General features: G+C 44.2%; 1 protein-coding gene and 1 long non-coding RNA gene across 2 annotated transcripts; one reads left to right on the forward strand and one right to left on the reverse strand.

Annotated features, from left to right (window-relative positions):
* Positions 1 to 1,592: 1,592 nt before the first annotated feature.
* On the forward strand, positions 1,593 to 15,503 carry RTRAF (RNA transcription, translation and transport factor). The gene is made up of 8 exons (XM_055799695.1): positions 1,593 to 1,785; positions 3,567 to 3,691; positions 5,207 to 5,306; positions 6,471 to 6,557; positions 7,692 to 7,780; positions 10,789 to 10,857; positions 14,543 to 14,591; positions 15,150 to 15,503. Exons 1-8 carry the CDS (start codon positions 1,725 to 1,727, stop codon positions 15,302 to 15,304), a joined length of 735 nt encoding a protein of 244 aa, XP_055655670.1. The 5' UTR covers positions 1,593 to 1,724; the 3' UTR covers positions 15,305 to 15,503.
* LOC129784079 (uncharacterized) lies at positions 4,212 to 5,194 on the reverse strand. Its single transcript, XR_008746475.1, has 2 exons — positions 4,607 to 5,194; positions 4,212 to 4,566 (listed from the first exon to the last, which is right to left on the reverse strand). It is a non-coding gene; the product is annotated as an uncharacterized LOC129784079 (long non-coding RNA).
* Positions 15,504 to 15,557: the final 54 nt, after the last annotated feature.

The raw sequence follows: 15,557 nt of genomic DNA on the forward strand, positions 1-15,557 counted from the left end.
GAGCTTTCCGCAAGGTGCCACCCAAGCTGAGACCTGGCCATAACCCCTCCAGAGATGACTGAAATATATTGGGGAGCAAACCTCGATGAACAGCAGCAGCTTTCGCAGGGAAAACAGTTTAATTATGAGCTGGATGTGGCTCAGAGAGGGGCTCAGGCTCGGCGGGCAGGCAGGTGCCCTGCCCAGAAAGCCCCCAGCTGCTGCCTGGGGGGACAATGGAGCACGGCCGGGATGCGGGGGCTCTGCCTGCAACGGGAGCGATTTGCCTGTGGTTTGAAGAGTATAAAAAGGCCAGGTTTCTAAATTCTGAAGAGCGCCAAGAAGGGAAAACAAGTGCCCCTTCTTGAGTGGGGGGGGTTCCCCTCCCCCCAAAAGGTCAGTTCTGCTCTTGTTTAATTTCATCAGGGACGTGGCTCCTGTGCTGCAGCAGTGCTGTGTTCAAAATAAGGGTGAATAAGGGTGGAATCCCACCCCCCGCAAAGCTGACAGCAAAGCCCCCCCACTGCCCATGGCCCCCCACAGCCAGGGGCCTGGGGCATGGCCCCACCTGCCTCCAGAAATGCCCCCAGGGCAGCAGTGCCCCCCCCCCAGCACTGCTCATGAGGGGCCCAGGGGCTGGCCCCGGAGCCCCCGCAGTGTTCCCAGGAGCTGGGGGGAGGTGGCCTGGCCCAGCGGGACCCCCCCAGGGGCGTTCTGCCCCTCAGGTGGTGCCGGGGTGGCTGTGGGGCAGATATGGGGGGGCAGAAAGCCATGGGGCCCCTGTGTCACCCAGCCCCCAGGTAGCTCTGGGCAGTGCTGTGGGGCTGCCCCAGTGCTTCCCAGTATTTCTCAGTGCTCCCCAGTACAGTGCAGTGCTCCCCAGTGTTGCCCCGTGCTCCCCAGTGCCACCCCAGTGCTCCCTAGTACAACGGAATGCTGCCCAGTACAGCTCAATGCAGTGCTCCCCAGTACAGTGCAGCACTCCCCAGTACAGCTCAATGCTTCCCAGTGCTGCCCCAGTACTCTCCAGTACAGCTCAGTGCAGTGCTCTGCAGGGCTGCCCAGTGCTCCCCAGGATGGCTCAGTTTCCCCAGTGCTTCTCAGTACAGCTCAGTGCACAGCTCCCCAGTGCTGCCCAGTACAGCTCAGTATTCCCCAGTACAGCTCAATGCTCCCTAGTGCTGCCCAGTGCTCCCCAGTAAAGCCCAGTGTTTCCCAATACTCCCTAGTACAAGGCAATGCTGCCCAGTACAGCTCAGTGCAGTGCTCCTCAGCACAGCCCAGTGCTCCCCAGTACAGCCCAGCGCTCCCCAGTACAGCCCAGCGCTCCCCAGTACAGCTCAATACTCCCCAGTGCTCCCCAGTACAGCCCAGTGTTTCCCAATACTCCCCAGTACAAGGCAATGCTGCCCAGTACAGCCCAGTACAGTGCTCCCCAGCACAGCCCAGCGCTCCCCAGCACAGCCCCGCCCGCGCTCCACAGCTCCCCCCGTCACGGCGCCAGGCCCCGCCCCTGTCACTGTCCGCCCGCCGTCGTGTCAATAAAGCTGGATGTAGGGCCGCTTCCCTTCCCGGCACCCCCCTCCGTCTTTCCACTGGCCGTGGGGGCTGCCGCTCAGCGTGCTAGCCAATGGGTGGGCAGGAAGCGGGGAAGGGGGCGTTCCTTCCTGTCCGGCCTGTCGGCTCGGCCTGAGCGGGGCGAGCGGCTAGGCCCGGCCGTCGGCGGAGGCGGCGGCACCGGCACCATGTTCCGCCGCAAGCTCTCGGCGCTCGACTACCACAACCCGGCTGGCTTCAACTGCAGGGGTGAGGGGCTGCGGCGGGGCTCCGTGGGGCCGCTGCAACGTCACTTCTCCCCCTCCCCTCGCCTTTCCACCGCTCTCCTTACACACCGGCGGCCCAGGCTCCCCCCAGGGCCCCTCTTCGAGGCCGGGGGCTGCCGGTGCGGCTCGTTCTCCCTGCTGCCGTCCCCTCGCCTCAGCGCTTCGGGAACCTCCCGCCCTTGCTCCTCCCTAGGGCCGGAAGGGTCTGCTGGGCTCTGAGCCTTAGCGCAGCAATCTGGGCTCCTCGCTTTAGCCGCAGCACAGTATTGAGGGGAAATCCCGAGCTTAGGCCGGGAAAACTGGGACACACACACACACACACCCCTCGGCATTGCAGCGGGTGTGCATGGTTTGCTTGGCATTGGTGGCTCTTTGGGCATTGTGTAAGAACAGAGCAAAAGTGGAGATGTGATCCAGGGATAAACAGTGTCGCTGCTGTTCTTGGTCTCCTCCCGTGAAGAGTTTTGGTTTATGTAATTTGAGGGACAGGAGTCACTCATGCCACAGAAAACACCCTCGGCTGCTGGCTGAGTCTGCCTTTAGCACTGCAGGCTGGGGTGTCCTGTACGTGAAGCAAGGCAGAGGCAGCGTGAGGAATAAGCGTGGTCTAGTAACATGATTAGAGCTAATTTTTGATGCACTGATACTTGTCAATACTTGATGTTTGGTTTTTGCAACACTTAACTTTTTTTCTTGCTTGAAAAGGCTCTGTAACAGATTTTACTTATACAGTGTATTAAATTGTAAGCTTCAGTTCATCCTTTTTAATGGTTGTTTTTCTTTCAGTGCTTCTGGTAGACTTGCTTATCTCTCAACAGATGTGTTTACTGGCATCTTTTTTGTTGTAGGTCTTAAATTCCTTATAGGTGGTATTTCTTTTTTGCTTAAAGGTTCATTTTGTCGGTGTAGAACTTCTAAAAGGTCTGAAAGCTTTCCTTTGCGTGTTGTGACTACATCTCTACTTCTTACAATGCGTGTGGTGGAAGAAGGGGACTTATATCACTTGAAAAACACTTTTGAGGGCCAAATGTATCATTCTTGTCAGTGATGGGCAAAATGATGTGCTTACCCCACTCTGAGATGCAGGAAGATATTAAATTCATTAACCTGAGATATTAAACCTCATCCAAAGCCAAAATATCACAGCTGATTTTTGAGAGGCTAATGTTACTCCAGAGCTGTGATGTGCTGTGTCCAGAAGTGAGTTCAGTCACTGAAACGCAGGTGTGGGCTAATTGCTTTGTCCGATACGAATATCTTTGTTTGGACCACAGTCCTTGTATTGTGGAATTCCAGCTCCCAAATAATGAGATGTTGAGTCAGCAGCGAAGGAAGAAAATGCCTTTGCATAGTCACGAGCTGTGTGTTGCTCTTTGGAAGAGATGGGGGTTACTGCTCCATGTAATGTGTTTGTCCAGATAACAGTCTTCAGAACTGAATTTCTCTATCAGTGTTTCACCCTTCCCTCTTTGCTTAATAACTGTATTCCCAATAACAACAGTCCGTTGGCTGATGCCTTTTAATCAGTCAACCATAGCCAGTTTGGTGTGAGTTGAAAAATGAAAAACACGCAGTGCTCAGTTTTTGTCAGATGTTATCCTGGAGTATGTGATTTTAGTGTTAGATATATCTTTTTTTATGGTAAACTATGAAAGCACTCAGGAGCCTCAGTATTTGTTTGTATGAATTGGATCAAAACTTAAGGGCTTGGTTTTGCCCTTGAAGATATTTGTTGATTCTTTCTTTGTTTACTTCTCCCAACAGATGAAACGGAATTCAGAAATTTTATTGTCTGGCTCGAAGACCAGAAAATCAGACATTACAAGATTGAAGACCGAGGGAATTTAAGAAATATACACAGCGATGACTGGCCCAAATCATTTGAAAAGGTATTTCATTGTTTCAGACAACAATGTAAGTGATGATTAACAGCTGCTGTGGTGGTTGAATATAAATTACTCTGAATATTTTTCCTGTCTGAACTTTTACATTTCCAGGTGTTTAAATGTATTATTGAAGCCAAACTGTAGGAGTTACAAGGTCTTTAGGTAGACTCTTTGTACATAACTTTCACTCAGCTTTGTTTTTCCAGTAGGTGGGCTATCAATCCTCATGTTTTTTGCCTGATTTGATTTCAGCTCTTGAAGTAGAAGGAAGATTGACTACAAATAAACAGCTCTTTCTGCATTAATGATTCTTAATGTACCAAAAGGAAAATAGATGAGGCTAATGTACTCACAGGCTTTGCAGGCATGTGGAAGAAAGCTACTGCAGCTCATCTCTGCACCTCGTATTACTTCAGACAGATGTTTTTTTCACTGCTATCGCAAAGCCTGGCAAGCAGCCATTATTTTGTGAGTGATTTGTGTGTGTGCTTGTGAGTGTTTTGAGTCATCACATGGCTGTTGAGCTTTCCCTCTTGGTTCCCATTTCCTTTCTCTCAAAACAGCCCTGCAAGGAGCTGAAAATGCTGCTATGTAATACTCAGTGCCTGTTCATCTTGCCTTTTTTTTTTTTTTTTTTTCCCCTTGGAACCGCCTGCCTTGCTCACTGCACAGGAGGATTGGAGTTGCAGCGGTCAGGTTTTGCAGGAGGGAACCTAAAGAATTCTGATATCACATACATAAATGTGCATGCTATTAAAATTATTGGCAGCTGTTACTGTTGGGGTATTGGTGGTATCTTTCTTGGCTGGGCCAGGCTGTCCTCCTCTGTGTGCCTGCCAGGGGATCCCTGCCTGCTAGTGCTCTCAGGCCCCTGTGCCCTTTCCCTCTATGCTGCTACTGGAGTAGAGGCTGTGTCACACTTCTCTCGCTCCAGCAAAGGGGCACAGCAGGATGTCACTACGTCCTGGACTTTGTGAGTCTTGGCAGCAGGTTGGGTCTGGTGTTCTGGCTTCAGAAGAGCAGAGACATTGTCCCAGCCACATTTTGTCCTCTCTTATTATACAGAGTCCCTAGGAAAGGGAAAATTACTTCTGCTGCCCCTCAGAATCCTCTGGTACCACTATCGTGAAAGCCTTAGGTAGCATCATTCCTCCTTCCTGCTTTAAATAGAAAGTTTTTGCTGTAATTTGTTTTCTGTCCTTCCCCTTGCCTTCGCTTACTGTCTGAAATGAACAGAGAGCAAAGAAAAGGGGTATTTTGGTTTATCTGGTTGCAGTCTCACAATTAACATTCATCAAAAAGCGGGTGCCATTACTAAATGGCAGACTTGAGTTAACGGTGGATTGAAGCAGTCTAAAATGGATCTGATGCCGCAGCAGGACATTTCACAATGATGCTTCTTGTTAATAACTATCTTCTAACAACTGTAAGGTCTGTGGGAAGTGACTGTTCACAAAACAGTTTTGTGCTCCTAGCTGATTCATACAGATCGTTAATATCTGTTTTCTCTCTACTCAGTATATGAAAGATGTAAACTGTCCTTTCAAAATACAAGAGCGACAAGAAACAGTGGATTGGCTTCTCGGCTTAGCGGTTAGGCTCGAGTATGGAGATAACGGTATGTGTGAACTTATTCTATCTTTCATAATGATAGGGAAATGTTTTTCTATTTAATTCTATGAAGTATTTGTCAAATTAAGACAATGTCAAGATTATATATTATTGTCTTTAAAAATAAAAATATAATTTCACTTGCTTGGTTTTGTGCCACACTCAGATGTGAACTGTTTCTCTTCAGCTCCCTTGGGACAGCACAGTAGCATACTTGTGTTTATTACTTTATTTCTGGATATAGAAAAATCCAGAAAAAACTTACTCTAAAGTGTATTAAATGCATTTTCTTTAGCAGTACGTTTACTTGACCCTTGTTTTACAGGGAGTAGATCCGGAACACTTGGGAACCAGGGCAAGGTTATGAAAAAGTTGAAAAAGTTAAATCTTGACAGTCAGTAGCAGGTTCATATCTTTATTGTGAGAGTGCAAATACAAATGTAATTACTGGTGGCAAACATAATAATAGATAATAATAGCCAAAGTATGGTTTTCTGTTACATTTAATTCCTGCAGGGCTGAGCTCTGCCTGAGACTAGGGATGGGATATAAATACCTGCAATCTGTAGAACTGGTTCTCAGTCCCTCACGATGGAGAAAGTGAGCTGCCTGTGACTCAGGGTTACATGAAGATGGAGGAGCCAGGAGGTCCCATCCTCAAAAAGCTTGAAAACCCTGTGTGGGTCATAGATGAATGCTACAGTCTATAAAACAAAGCCTTTACTGGAAATGTTTTACTTGCTGATCACGACCAACTTCAGTCTGTAGTTCTTGAGCCTTACATACACTGCTGATTGAGGCAGAGGGCCAATGCTAGTTGAACTGGTGGATTATATAAGTAAGCTGCAGCTTGTTCAGCCTTCTGGGATGAAGACTGTAGGAAAAGCCTTAATCAAGAGCATAATGCCCTACATATGTGTGGAGCATGCTCTGATGCTGCTCTTGGATAGCTCTCTGCAGATGGGAGCTGTTAGGGTAGCTCACTGGAATTGCAGCCTTTGGGGTGCTTGAGGAGCTCCAAACCATGAGCATAAAAGCCCAGAAGGCTCTTGGCCGATTACCACACTCCAAAAATACAGCTATAGCAAACTACAGCTTGGCACTAAACTTTAAATTAGTTATTTTTGTCATTAGCTCTAATGGTGTTCATGTTTGCTTCTTACTTTAACAGCTGATAAGTATAAGGACTCTACCCCTGATGGTGCTAAAAATACTGACAATACAGCAAAAAATGCAGAACCGCTGATTAACTTGGATGGTAAGTGTGCAGCAGCCTACTGTATGGATGTGTCACACGTGAATGTGTTCCATGGCCTGCGTGTTCTTCAGATTTGTAAGTTGTTACAATACTGTGCTACATACAACTTTTTAAAGCCCTGTTTAAAGCTTTAGGAATGCAGAGTGCATATATTCTTTCGCTGCTGGCTGAAACTGCCTCTCTGTGAACAGTGTTTTCAGAGTTACCATGAGTTTGCACTTGTTTGCATTCCTGCTAAAGGAAAGAGGAACTGTTCCATGTGAATCCCAGGTGACTGGATGTGCACTGATGTGGGCTGCTTCTGTGGGGGCAAAAGGGGAAGGGCAGAGGGGAGAATCTTTCTCAGCAGAATGAGGTGCCTGGAGACTTGATCAGATAGAAGCTGGAAGGGCTCTTATCAGGTAGTGAGGAAGGAGCTGAAGGGTGTTTACATTAACAGCTTTGCGGAGAGCTCTATAAAACATGAGTGCTTACTCTGGGTTAGGCTTAAATAGCAAGATACCTTTTGACTATGGACTCTAACATATCTTTTTTTAAAAAAAAGAAGCCTAAGGAAACATGATGGCAGACTGTTTACTTCAATACTGTCAGGTATTACACATTGGCTTGGTCTTCCCCAGCTGTACCTCTCACAATAGTTTTAATTTTTCTGACTGCTAGGCACATCCACAATGGAAGTGGTGGAAAACAGTTGCTAAAATTAGCCCTAAATCCCCCAGGTCCTCTCCCATTGCTGCTCCTGCAAAAAGACAGATAGGAATTGGCCCTGCCTCGCCCAGCAGGCACAGTTCTGCTCTGCAGTGATAGAAAGGTATATAAAAGAGAATACCTACATGTAATTGGCTTTATTTTCAAAGACTTAACACAGGTTTCCTGTGTGCTAGAGCATATGCAATGCAATTTGGCATTGAAAACAATGCTATTTGTGCTCAGATGGTGTTCTGCAACCTGGTTACAAAGCCTAGTGCACACTTTGCTTTGTAGCCAGACAAAGTGGTTGCTCAGAGCTGTTTATCCATGGTCTTGCCTGTCCTTGAGAGCAGACTGACACTGTGGAGTCAGGAAGCCAATTCTGTCTTTTTGAAAGCCAGTTAAACTGGCACGTATTTTTAATTATGATGATTATTTTTGCAGTGAATAATCCTGACTTCAAGGCTGGAGTGATGGCTTTAGCTAATCTGCTTCAAATTCAGCGACATGATGACTACTTGGTGATGCTTAAGGTGAGTTGCACAATTTTCAGACCTCTCTTCTTTTCCCCAGTGGCTGGTATGTGTGTAATAGCTTGTGGTGCAGAGTTACTGATAACTGTGATTTCTTAGGCACAGATATAAAGTAAAACTCATCCTGTATGTGCCTTTTCAAGCAGATAAGAACACAGAGTATAAATCATGGAAATGAATGCAGGAATAATTATTGTGGTAAGCAGTTCAATTGTAGCTGAGTTCCTGGGGTTCCAACACAAAGAACTGTTGTTCAGGATTTGAGGTGTTCTGGGTTAGCTAAAGTACTACTTTATGTGTTTTTAATGAGCTTCAGAAGTGTTGAGGAGCACACTTAAAGGAGAAGATTGTATTCCTGTGCTAGAAATTAAGCAAAACTTGAAAACACAGAGGCTAAGTGATACAAAGGATGTTTTAAAACAGGCATCCTAAGGAGGAGCCACAGTTAAAAGCTTCCTCCGCCTTTTGGTCCTATGAACTGTTTACCCCTTGTCACTACTGAGTTTTAGTCTTGACAGCTAGTCATGGCTTTTAAATGCAGGCTAATTCATTTTCTAAAGCATCTTTTTTATGACTTTGAGAAAATCTGTGACTTAGTGATGGAACTCTGTAATTCTCTCTAAACTTTGGTTTGGACATGTACTGTATGTGCTGAGACTGTAGCAATCCTTAGTTCCTACTTGATCATGTCATAATATGGAAATAAGCTTAGTTTTGTTTGGCACCACAATAAACTCATTTCACTGAAAAAACCAATAAGGTCTGTTCAGTAGCTGTGACATTTGCTAAACTTATTTTGGAGAAACTAAATGCCGTGGGCATTGAAGTTTTATATAGCGTATGTAAGTCTATAACAGGTATACTTGTACCAGGTTAGCATGATACTGTTTCTTAAGAAAGTGACAGCCTGCAGTTATGCCATCAACCACTTTCTCATTCTTTCCAGTATGGTGTCCTCCTTCACTTTGCCAAAATAGCCTTTGAACCCTTCATCAACCTTTTGAGAGAGATGGAGTTCTCATATGTCAAACCTCTACCAAAAAAACCCCCGAAAACTGTACAAAAATCAGTGAAAAGGGATATCTCGTAGAGAGAGGAGACCCTGTGAATGGTCATTGGAGGATCTGCAGCATGAGCTCAGCGCTTAGTAGACAGAGTTCCTTCAGATGGTCTTGCAGGATTGTCTTGAGTCTAGAACACCTGTGTCTGAGTTAATCTCAGTTGGTACTAGCAACTCTGAAGACAGCAGAATGTGTTTTCTGCATAAATGTATTTAAATTTGTCATGATTTCTACATTTCTTTCTAGTCTCTCTTTTTTTTTTAGATGGAGGTGGCTGGACAAAACCACCAGCCTGAGCTTTCTTGCTTTTAATTACAGTGAGAACAGATTCCTGCAATTGCAGTTTATGGTACATGAACAGCAGCACTGCTAGTTTTCAGGGTTTGATGGTGCTAGAATGTGTCAGTGAAACTCTTAATTCTACACCACAGTAAGCCGGTTTGCAGTGTGCATGCAGAGAATTTATGATCCCTTTCCAGTTCGGACACTCATGAGTGGATGCCTAGAGAAGGCCAAAGGGTGCAAGTGTGCCACAGACATCTGGCCAGAGTGAGCAGAGAGATATTTGGAGTCCCATTTTATTAATTTAAATCTGGCAAGTTGATCAGAAACCATCTGTGTAACACAGTTGGATATCCTTTTTCTAATGCAAAAGGCACTCAAAATTCTCTTATACAAGGTCTGGTTTCACTGTTGGAATTTAAAATTAAACTCCTCATCAAATGACTGTTTTGTCCAGGTTACTCCTTTCAGTTAGAAAGATTTCTAGAGAAGTATTCAGTGGCAACTTTCTAGTGTCATTTCAACTTTCATCATGACCAAAACTGGGAGAAATCTTGGGGGAGAAATAGAAGCAGTAAGACTGCTTCTGTCACATTTGGCTACTCATCAGGGGAAGTCTGAGGAATGTGTTTGACAGACCCAGTTCTTTCTGGTAGAAGTCTGCCTGCATGGTATTCCTTCAGCTATTTTTAGAGGCATTTACAGCTGTAGGTATCAGTAACTGATCACTCCGATATGATTTCATGCTGTGTACTGGAGCCAGTAAAAACAGATGAGCAGCAGGATTGTTAAAATCAAGGCTGTTCCTGTGTCTAAAAATAATCCCTTTCTGCTCTCAGTCTTTTTAAAATCTGGGTGGGTAGCCCTGCCCGAGGTTTCTCTGCATGTTGAAGATGGTTCAGCACCTACTAAAAGGTGCCGCTAACAGGATTTCCTTCCTGAAGAAGCTGTATTGCTGCAGCATTAAAGGTGTGTGATCTCAGAAAAATAATGGTGCTGCTGCTTTGGGATCATGATCAGCTTGTTCTGGAATCACAGAATCACTGAGGTTGGAAAAGACCTTTAAGATCATAAAGCCCACCACTAAACCATGTCCCTAAGCGCCACATTTACATGTCTTTTAAACACCTCCAGGGATGGTGACTCCGCCACTTTCCTGGGCAGCCTGTGCCAGTGCTTGACAACCCTTCTGGTGAAGACTTTTTTTTTCCCCAACATCCCGTGGTGCAACTTGAGGCCATTTCTTGTCCTATCCCTTATTACTTGGGAAAAGAGACTGACCTCCACCTCTCTGCAGCCTCCTTTCAGGTAGCTGTAGAGAGCGATAAGGTCTCCTCTCAGCCTCCTTTTCTCCAGGCTAAAAATTGCAAGCTTTCTTGACTGTTCCTAGTATTCGTGGTTCCTGGCCCAATAGTGGCTGAAATTAATAGTGTAATAGTCGCTTCTGGTTAAGCCACAGCCAAAGAGACTACACCTGTGTAAGATACTACTTGCAAAGAAGAGTGCTGTTTGAAAAGGCTTAAGGTCTGAAAGAGTTTTCCAAGAAGTCTTGCACAAAACTGTGGGTTTGAGGTTATGCCAGGTTATAATGTTGCCTCCTTGGAATTGCTGAGAAATGCATCAAGACGTAAATTAATTAATCTCACATCTTAAATTTTTTCCTAGGCAATTCGCATTTTGGTTCAAGAGCGCTTGACACAGGATGCCATAGCAAAGGCCAGTCAGTCCAAGGAGGTTTGTATATACATTGCATGAGTCTAGTTTTAATTATTCCGTATCGAGTAAAGTAGTGTAGATGTAAATGTCTGCCATCTCGGTCAAAACTGGTTTGTTTAAACACTTTGTTTAGGAGGGTGGTGGAAACATGCTTTATCTTCACCATCCTGATTGTAAAAGACCCAGAAGGGTTATGGAGAGTAGTAATACAAAGCTTTCTTTGTTTCAGTTGAGTACAAATATATATACCTGTATGATATATCATGTAAACAGCTGTTTCCATTAGTTATTTGCTAGAGGATTACCCTTACTGTTCAGTGCAGCAAGCCTACGGTATGAGAAGAAATGTATGACTTGGCTTTTCCTTGGAATCAGCAGTATTGGTTGTGTGAACAGGTTGAAATGTTTATTGTATGGAGTGTTTTGCTTTGTATCTACACCTGGTGTGTGTTTGAGAATGGGGTGCTGGACATCCAACTCCTCCCTTCCCCAAAAAGAGGTGGTGAAGGAAACTTCTGCACTGAAACCTCAGATCTTGCAGAATTATTTTCTGACCACAAGCTGGCTGTCTGTAAGACATTCCAGGGGATGACTGTGGTTTTTCAGATTGTAGTTTCTTAAACATCCCAGTTCTCCAGCTCTTCTCTCTGGCATCTGGCACAGCAGTTGCTGGCATCGGGACTTGGGCGTAGCCAGGGAAGGCAGCCTCTCCTGCCCTGCAGGTGTGTGTTTAGAATTGTCCCTGCTAAAGCCACTGGATCTGGTCAAAGAGCTGAAGTCCCTTTACCTGTTCTGGCAGCTGCTCAGAACAGTCCGTGGTTTATTTATTATCATAACAGTGATTACGGTGTTTACTAAGTGGTAATCGCAGGTGCTCTGAGTTGCAGTGTGGTAACTGCCAGAAGTGTGGAACAATAAATCAAAGCTTTGGTCTTGTATATCCATAAAACCATTAAAAGTAGGAAAATATGAAGCAGCTGAGACTGCTGTATTCATTTTAGGTTCTATAACTAATGTTAATAAAAAGATGCTTTTAGTTGTTGTTTACGTAGCTGCATAGCTGAGGTGGGGATCAAAATGAGATTTTCTGTGTGTTTGGCAGAACTGGCTTCTTTGAGGAACAGTGGATTTTTTTTTCACAACAAATTGTTCATATTTGATAGGTCTTCAAAACATTGTCAGATCTTAAGTTGAGGTGTCACTGAATATGATATATGTCACTGGGAGTGTATTCTCATTAGGAATGCTAAATTTCAAGTGAGGTAGAGAAAAGGCAGGAGATGGGAGGCAGGAAAACAATTTTCTGTGCCAGTAGCAATTGTCAACATCATAATGTACCAGATAAATGAGGAAAATACCTTAAAAGGAGAGGTGATTGCTAGGGTGCAGGATAGAAGGAGAGGACAAAGAATAAAACGTCTGTCCCTGATTTTGGCTGTCTTGTTAATGGCCAAAATACTCGGCAGTGACACTGTGTATGTTAAGCCTTGTCCCTGGAAACAGGTTATAAATGTCTGACTGCTGCATGGCAGATGACTTAATATACAAAACGTCATGAGCTACATTCTTGGCAATATCGAGTTGGAGTGGGGAAAAGATAAAATAGATACAAAAGTGTTCTCTGACTGAAAGATATGTATGAGGACAGTGCTGAGGAGACTTATGCTGCTATGCTTGTGGTTTAAATGTACCAAATAAAATGAGATTTATCTTGTTGGGTTGTCAAGATGTGGTTTTCAAGATGAGACATGACACTGGTTTTTTTTGGTTTTAGATTGTATTTTGACTGGCTGTTATTTCAGTGTAGTGGATGTCAAGGCAGGATTCAGTTTTATATCAGACTTGTAGGCTGTCCTGAGCTTTTCTTGCCTGGTAAGTGTATCCTAGGTAGGACTAGTTACAACAAATGCTTTTCGGGATTGCTTTAAGGATGCTCCTGAAGGCTGTACCTGGACCATATTTGAAGGCACAACAAAGTGGATACATTTTCACCCCTTCTCTGAAATCTTTTTTTTCCTCCTACTCCCAGGGAATCTAGTTTTCTGGTTCACACTTCCAGTTACTGGGGAGGTGGCTGCAGTGGTCAGGCCCATTGCAAGTGTTTTGTGCAGCATTTTTAAATTAATGAGGCTGTGAAATGAAATAGGCTGTATAGTTACAAATTTTAAAGGTGCTCTTCATTTCTCTCCCTGTTTGATGCTGCTGCACAAATTGTAGTTGTAGCAGCAGTGGGTGCCTGTAGAGCTCAGCACCTGCTATGAGACCACTGCTGTGGGGCTTAGCCAAGGCCAGTCTACTGCTGTCAAAGACAACTTCCACCAGCCAAAAAGGAGCTAATGTGCGGGGTGGTGGGAGGAAGGCAGGGTAAGTAATGCTCCGCTACCACGGTGTAGCCTCAAAAGGCCACCCCTGAAGGTGCCACTGTGGTCACTCAGCATTGAAGGTACCTGCAGTGGCCCTGGGGAATTCAAAGAACCGACTGAATCAGTGTTTTGCTGCTCGTGTGGCTCGGAACATACTAACTAGCGTGGCAATGAGCAATTGTAGCCTTAAGTATAAACCTGATTTCTTAAAAAGTGTATATATGAAGTCTGATATTGCTAGAAGCTGTTTGAAGTAGCATTAGTGGCATCCTTACCAACAAAAGATTAGATTTTAACAGTGGAGTTGTATCTTTAAGATTGCAGTTGAACAGCCATTTTATTGTAAAGGCCATGGAAAAGAACCACTTTTTGAAAATGGGGTAACTCTCGTGTTAGTCACCATTTTGTATTTGGTGTGTGTTTTGATCAACTCAGAAATTCTTTTTTACCTAATATATAAGCATTTAAAAGAAATCCTCACTGTTTAGAAGTCTTACAACCCCATCATCATAGAAACTAATGCTATTGAACTTGAATGTTCTCATCGTGCCAAATGCAAGGCGTTTGGCAAATGTGCCAAGGCAAACATTGAAAAAAGTTAGAGGTAGTAAAAGCAAATTCTAACATTTACATTGCTTAAACCTAATTTTATGTGCATGTTGAAAAATGATGAGTGATTGTTTAGCATGACTGCTCCTCCACAGGTCGAGAGGGTAAAGGCAAGAGATCAGTGCTTATAAATGACCACTAACAAAACTTTTCCTTGTACTGTCGTAATAGAGCAAGTGTTTAGAAAATTGAATGTTTAGCTTTATTCCTAAACTTAATACTGGAGAAAAATGCTTCTGGGGATGTTGATGGAGGCCGCAAGTTCAGTGCTTGAGAAACTCGATTACAGAGAATTTTTACAACTCTCAAATCAGCCGGTGCTTTGAAAACTGGCAGCTGTTGAAAGGCAGTTTTGAAGAAAGCCTGGTTTGTGCTGCTTTCTGTTTGTCTGGGTAGCGATGCTGCTGGACTGGGCGTTCTCTCGCAGTGCTGTTAGCCTTTTAAGGACTGAATGTGGGCAGTGTGTATCCAATGGGGTTCGCTTGACAAGTAGGGGGATTATTCAGCATGGAGATTTTTCTTTGTTACTACTCTGGGTCTGATGTTTCAGGACACAAAGGCACTTGTGTGTAACTATGCGTGATGACTTCTTGAAGATGTCACACGTGTCTATATAAGCAAAACTCGGGTGTCCTCTCCTCCAGTTACCTGCTGTAGTACTTGATTTTCATTTTCCAAACATGCAAAATGACATTTCTAATCATATTTGAACATGCTTTTTCTTTTGAAAGGGTTTGCCTGTTGCTTTAGAAAAGCACATTCTTGGTTTTGACACAGGAGGTAAGCAGTTATCTTAATGTTACTTTTAAATAGAGATGTTTGCCTTTGACAAAGTATATTACTGTCAAATGTGTGGCTAATGTGTACAGTAAAAAGCCTGTAGTGGAAAAAATTGCTCCCTCCCAGCAAGAGAGCACTCTTGAGCATTCTGTTTTGGAACAGAAAAGCATAAATCTTAGCTGTGGAATATGTTGTTTCAGAGTAATGTTTAAATAACGGCTTTTAATGGCAGCCACGTTTGCAAGCAGAGGGAATGCACCTCGCTACTGTTGTCTTGCAAATCTTGCTTTTACCGGCAGAGGACCTCTGTGCTGCTTCCTCGTGTTTTAGCTGCATGATTTACCTAAAATCTAATCGTTGTTGTGACTGGGTCGATTATATTGTAAGCAATACCCAGATGACCTGGGACTCCACTAGTCTGGCTGCAGCAGGGAAAGCTGTTTCCTTTTTCAAGTATGAAAACCACGAGTGCAGAGCATTAACTTAGATCTAGCTTTTCTTAAGACCTTTGTCAGATGACAATGATTGATACGACTTCTCTTTCTACAACTCACCCAGACGCTGTTCTCAATGAAGCTGCCCAAATTCTCCGTCTGCTGCATATAGAGGAGCTCCGAGAGCTGCAAACAAAAATTAATGAAGCGATTGTAGCAGTTCAGGCGATTATTGCTGATCCCAAGACGGACCACAGACTGGGGAAAGTTGGGAGATGAACAGATAAAATCTTTTAGTCTGTTGTGTACTTAGTACAATTAGGAACTAGATACAACTCCACAACTCTGGCATGCAGTTTGAGATGGTATTATTTCACTGTTTTGAAAGAAAACAGGAAATTGAATTCTGACTTCTAATGAATTATCATTTTTCTTTAAATAAACAAGGTTGGGAAAAATAGACAAATTGTTCTGATTAGCTCTGAGTTGGCAAATAAGTTTTTCATTGTGTTTGGCTTTGTGTTCAGAGGGG

This window comes from Falco peregrinus, chromosome 1 (assembly GCF_023634155.1).
Source record: "Falco peregrinus isolate bFalPer1 chromosome 1, bFalPer1.pri, whole genome shotgun sequence".
Classification (NCBI taxonomy): Eukaryota; Metazoa; Chordata; class Aves; order Falconiformes; family Falconidae; genus Falco; species Falco peregrinus.

What these genes read in the sequence shown, in the direction of transcription:
- RTRAF (XM_055799695.1), top strand. Translation starts at nt 1,725, where the DNA reads ATGTTCCGCCGCAAGCTCTCGGCGCTCGACTACCACAACCCGGCTGGC. An exon ending in GGCTGGCTTCAACTGCAGGG is followed by an intron (nt 1,786 to 3,566) that starts GTGAGGGGCTGC and finishes TTCTCCCAACAG; the next exon opens with ATGAAACGGAATTCAGAAAT. An exon ending in ACCGCTGATTAACTTGGATG is followed by an intron (nt 6,558 to 7,691) that starts GTAAGTGTGCAG and finishes TTATTTTTGCAG; the next exon opens with TGAATAATCCTGACTTCAAG.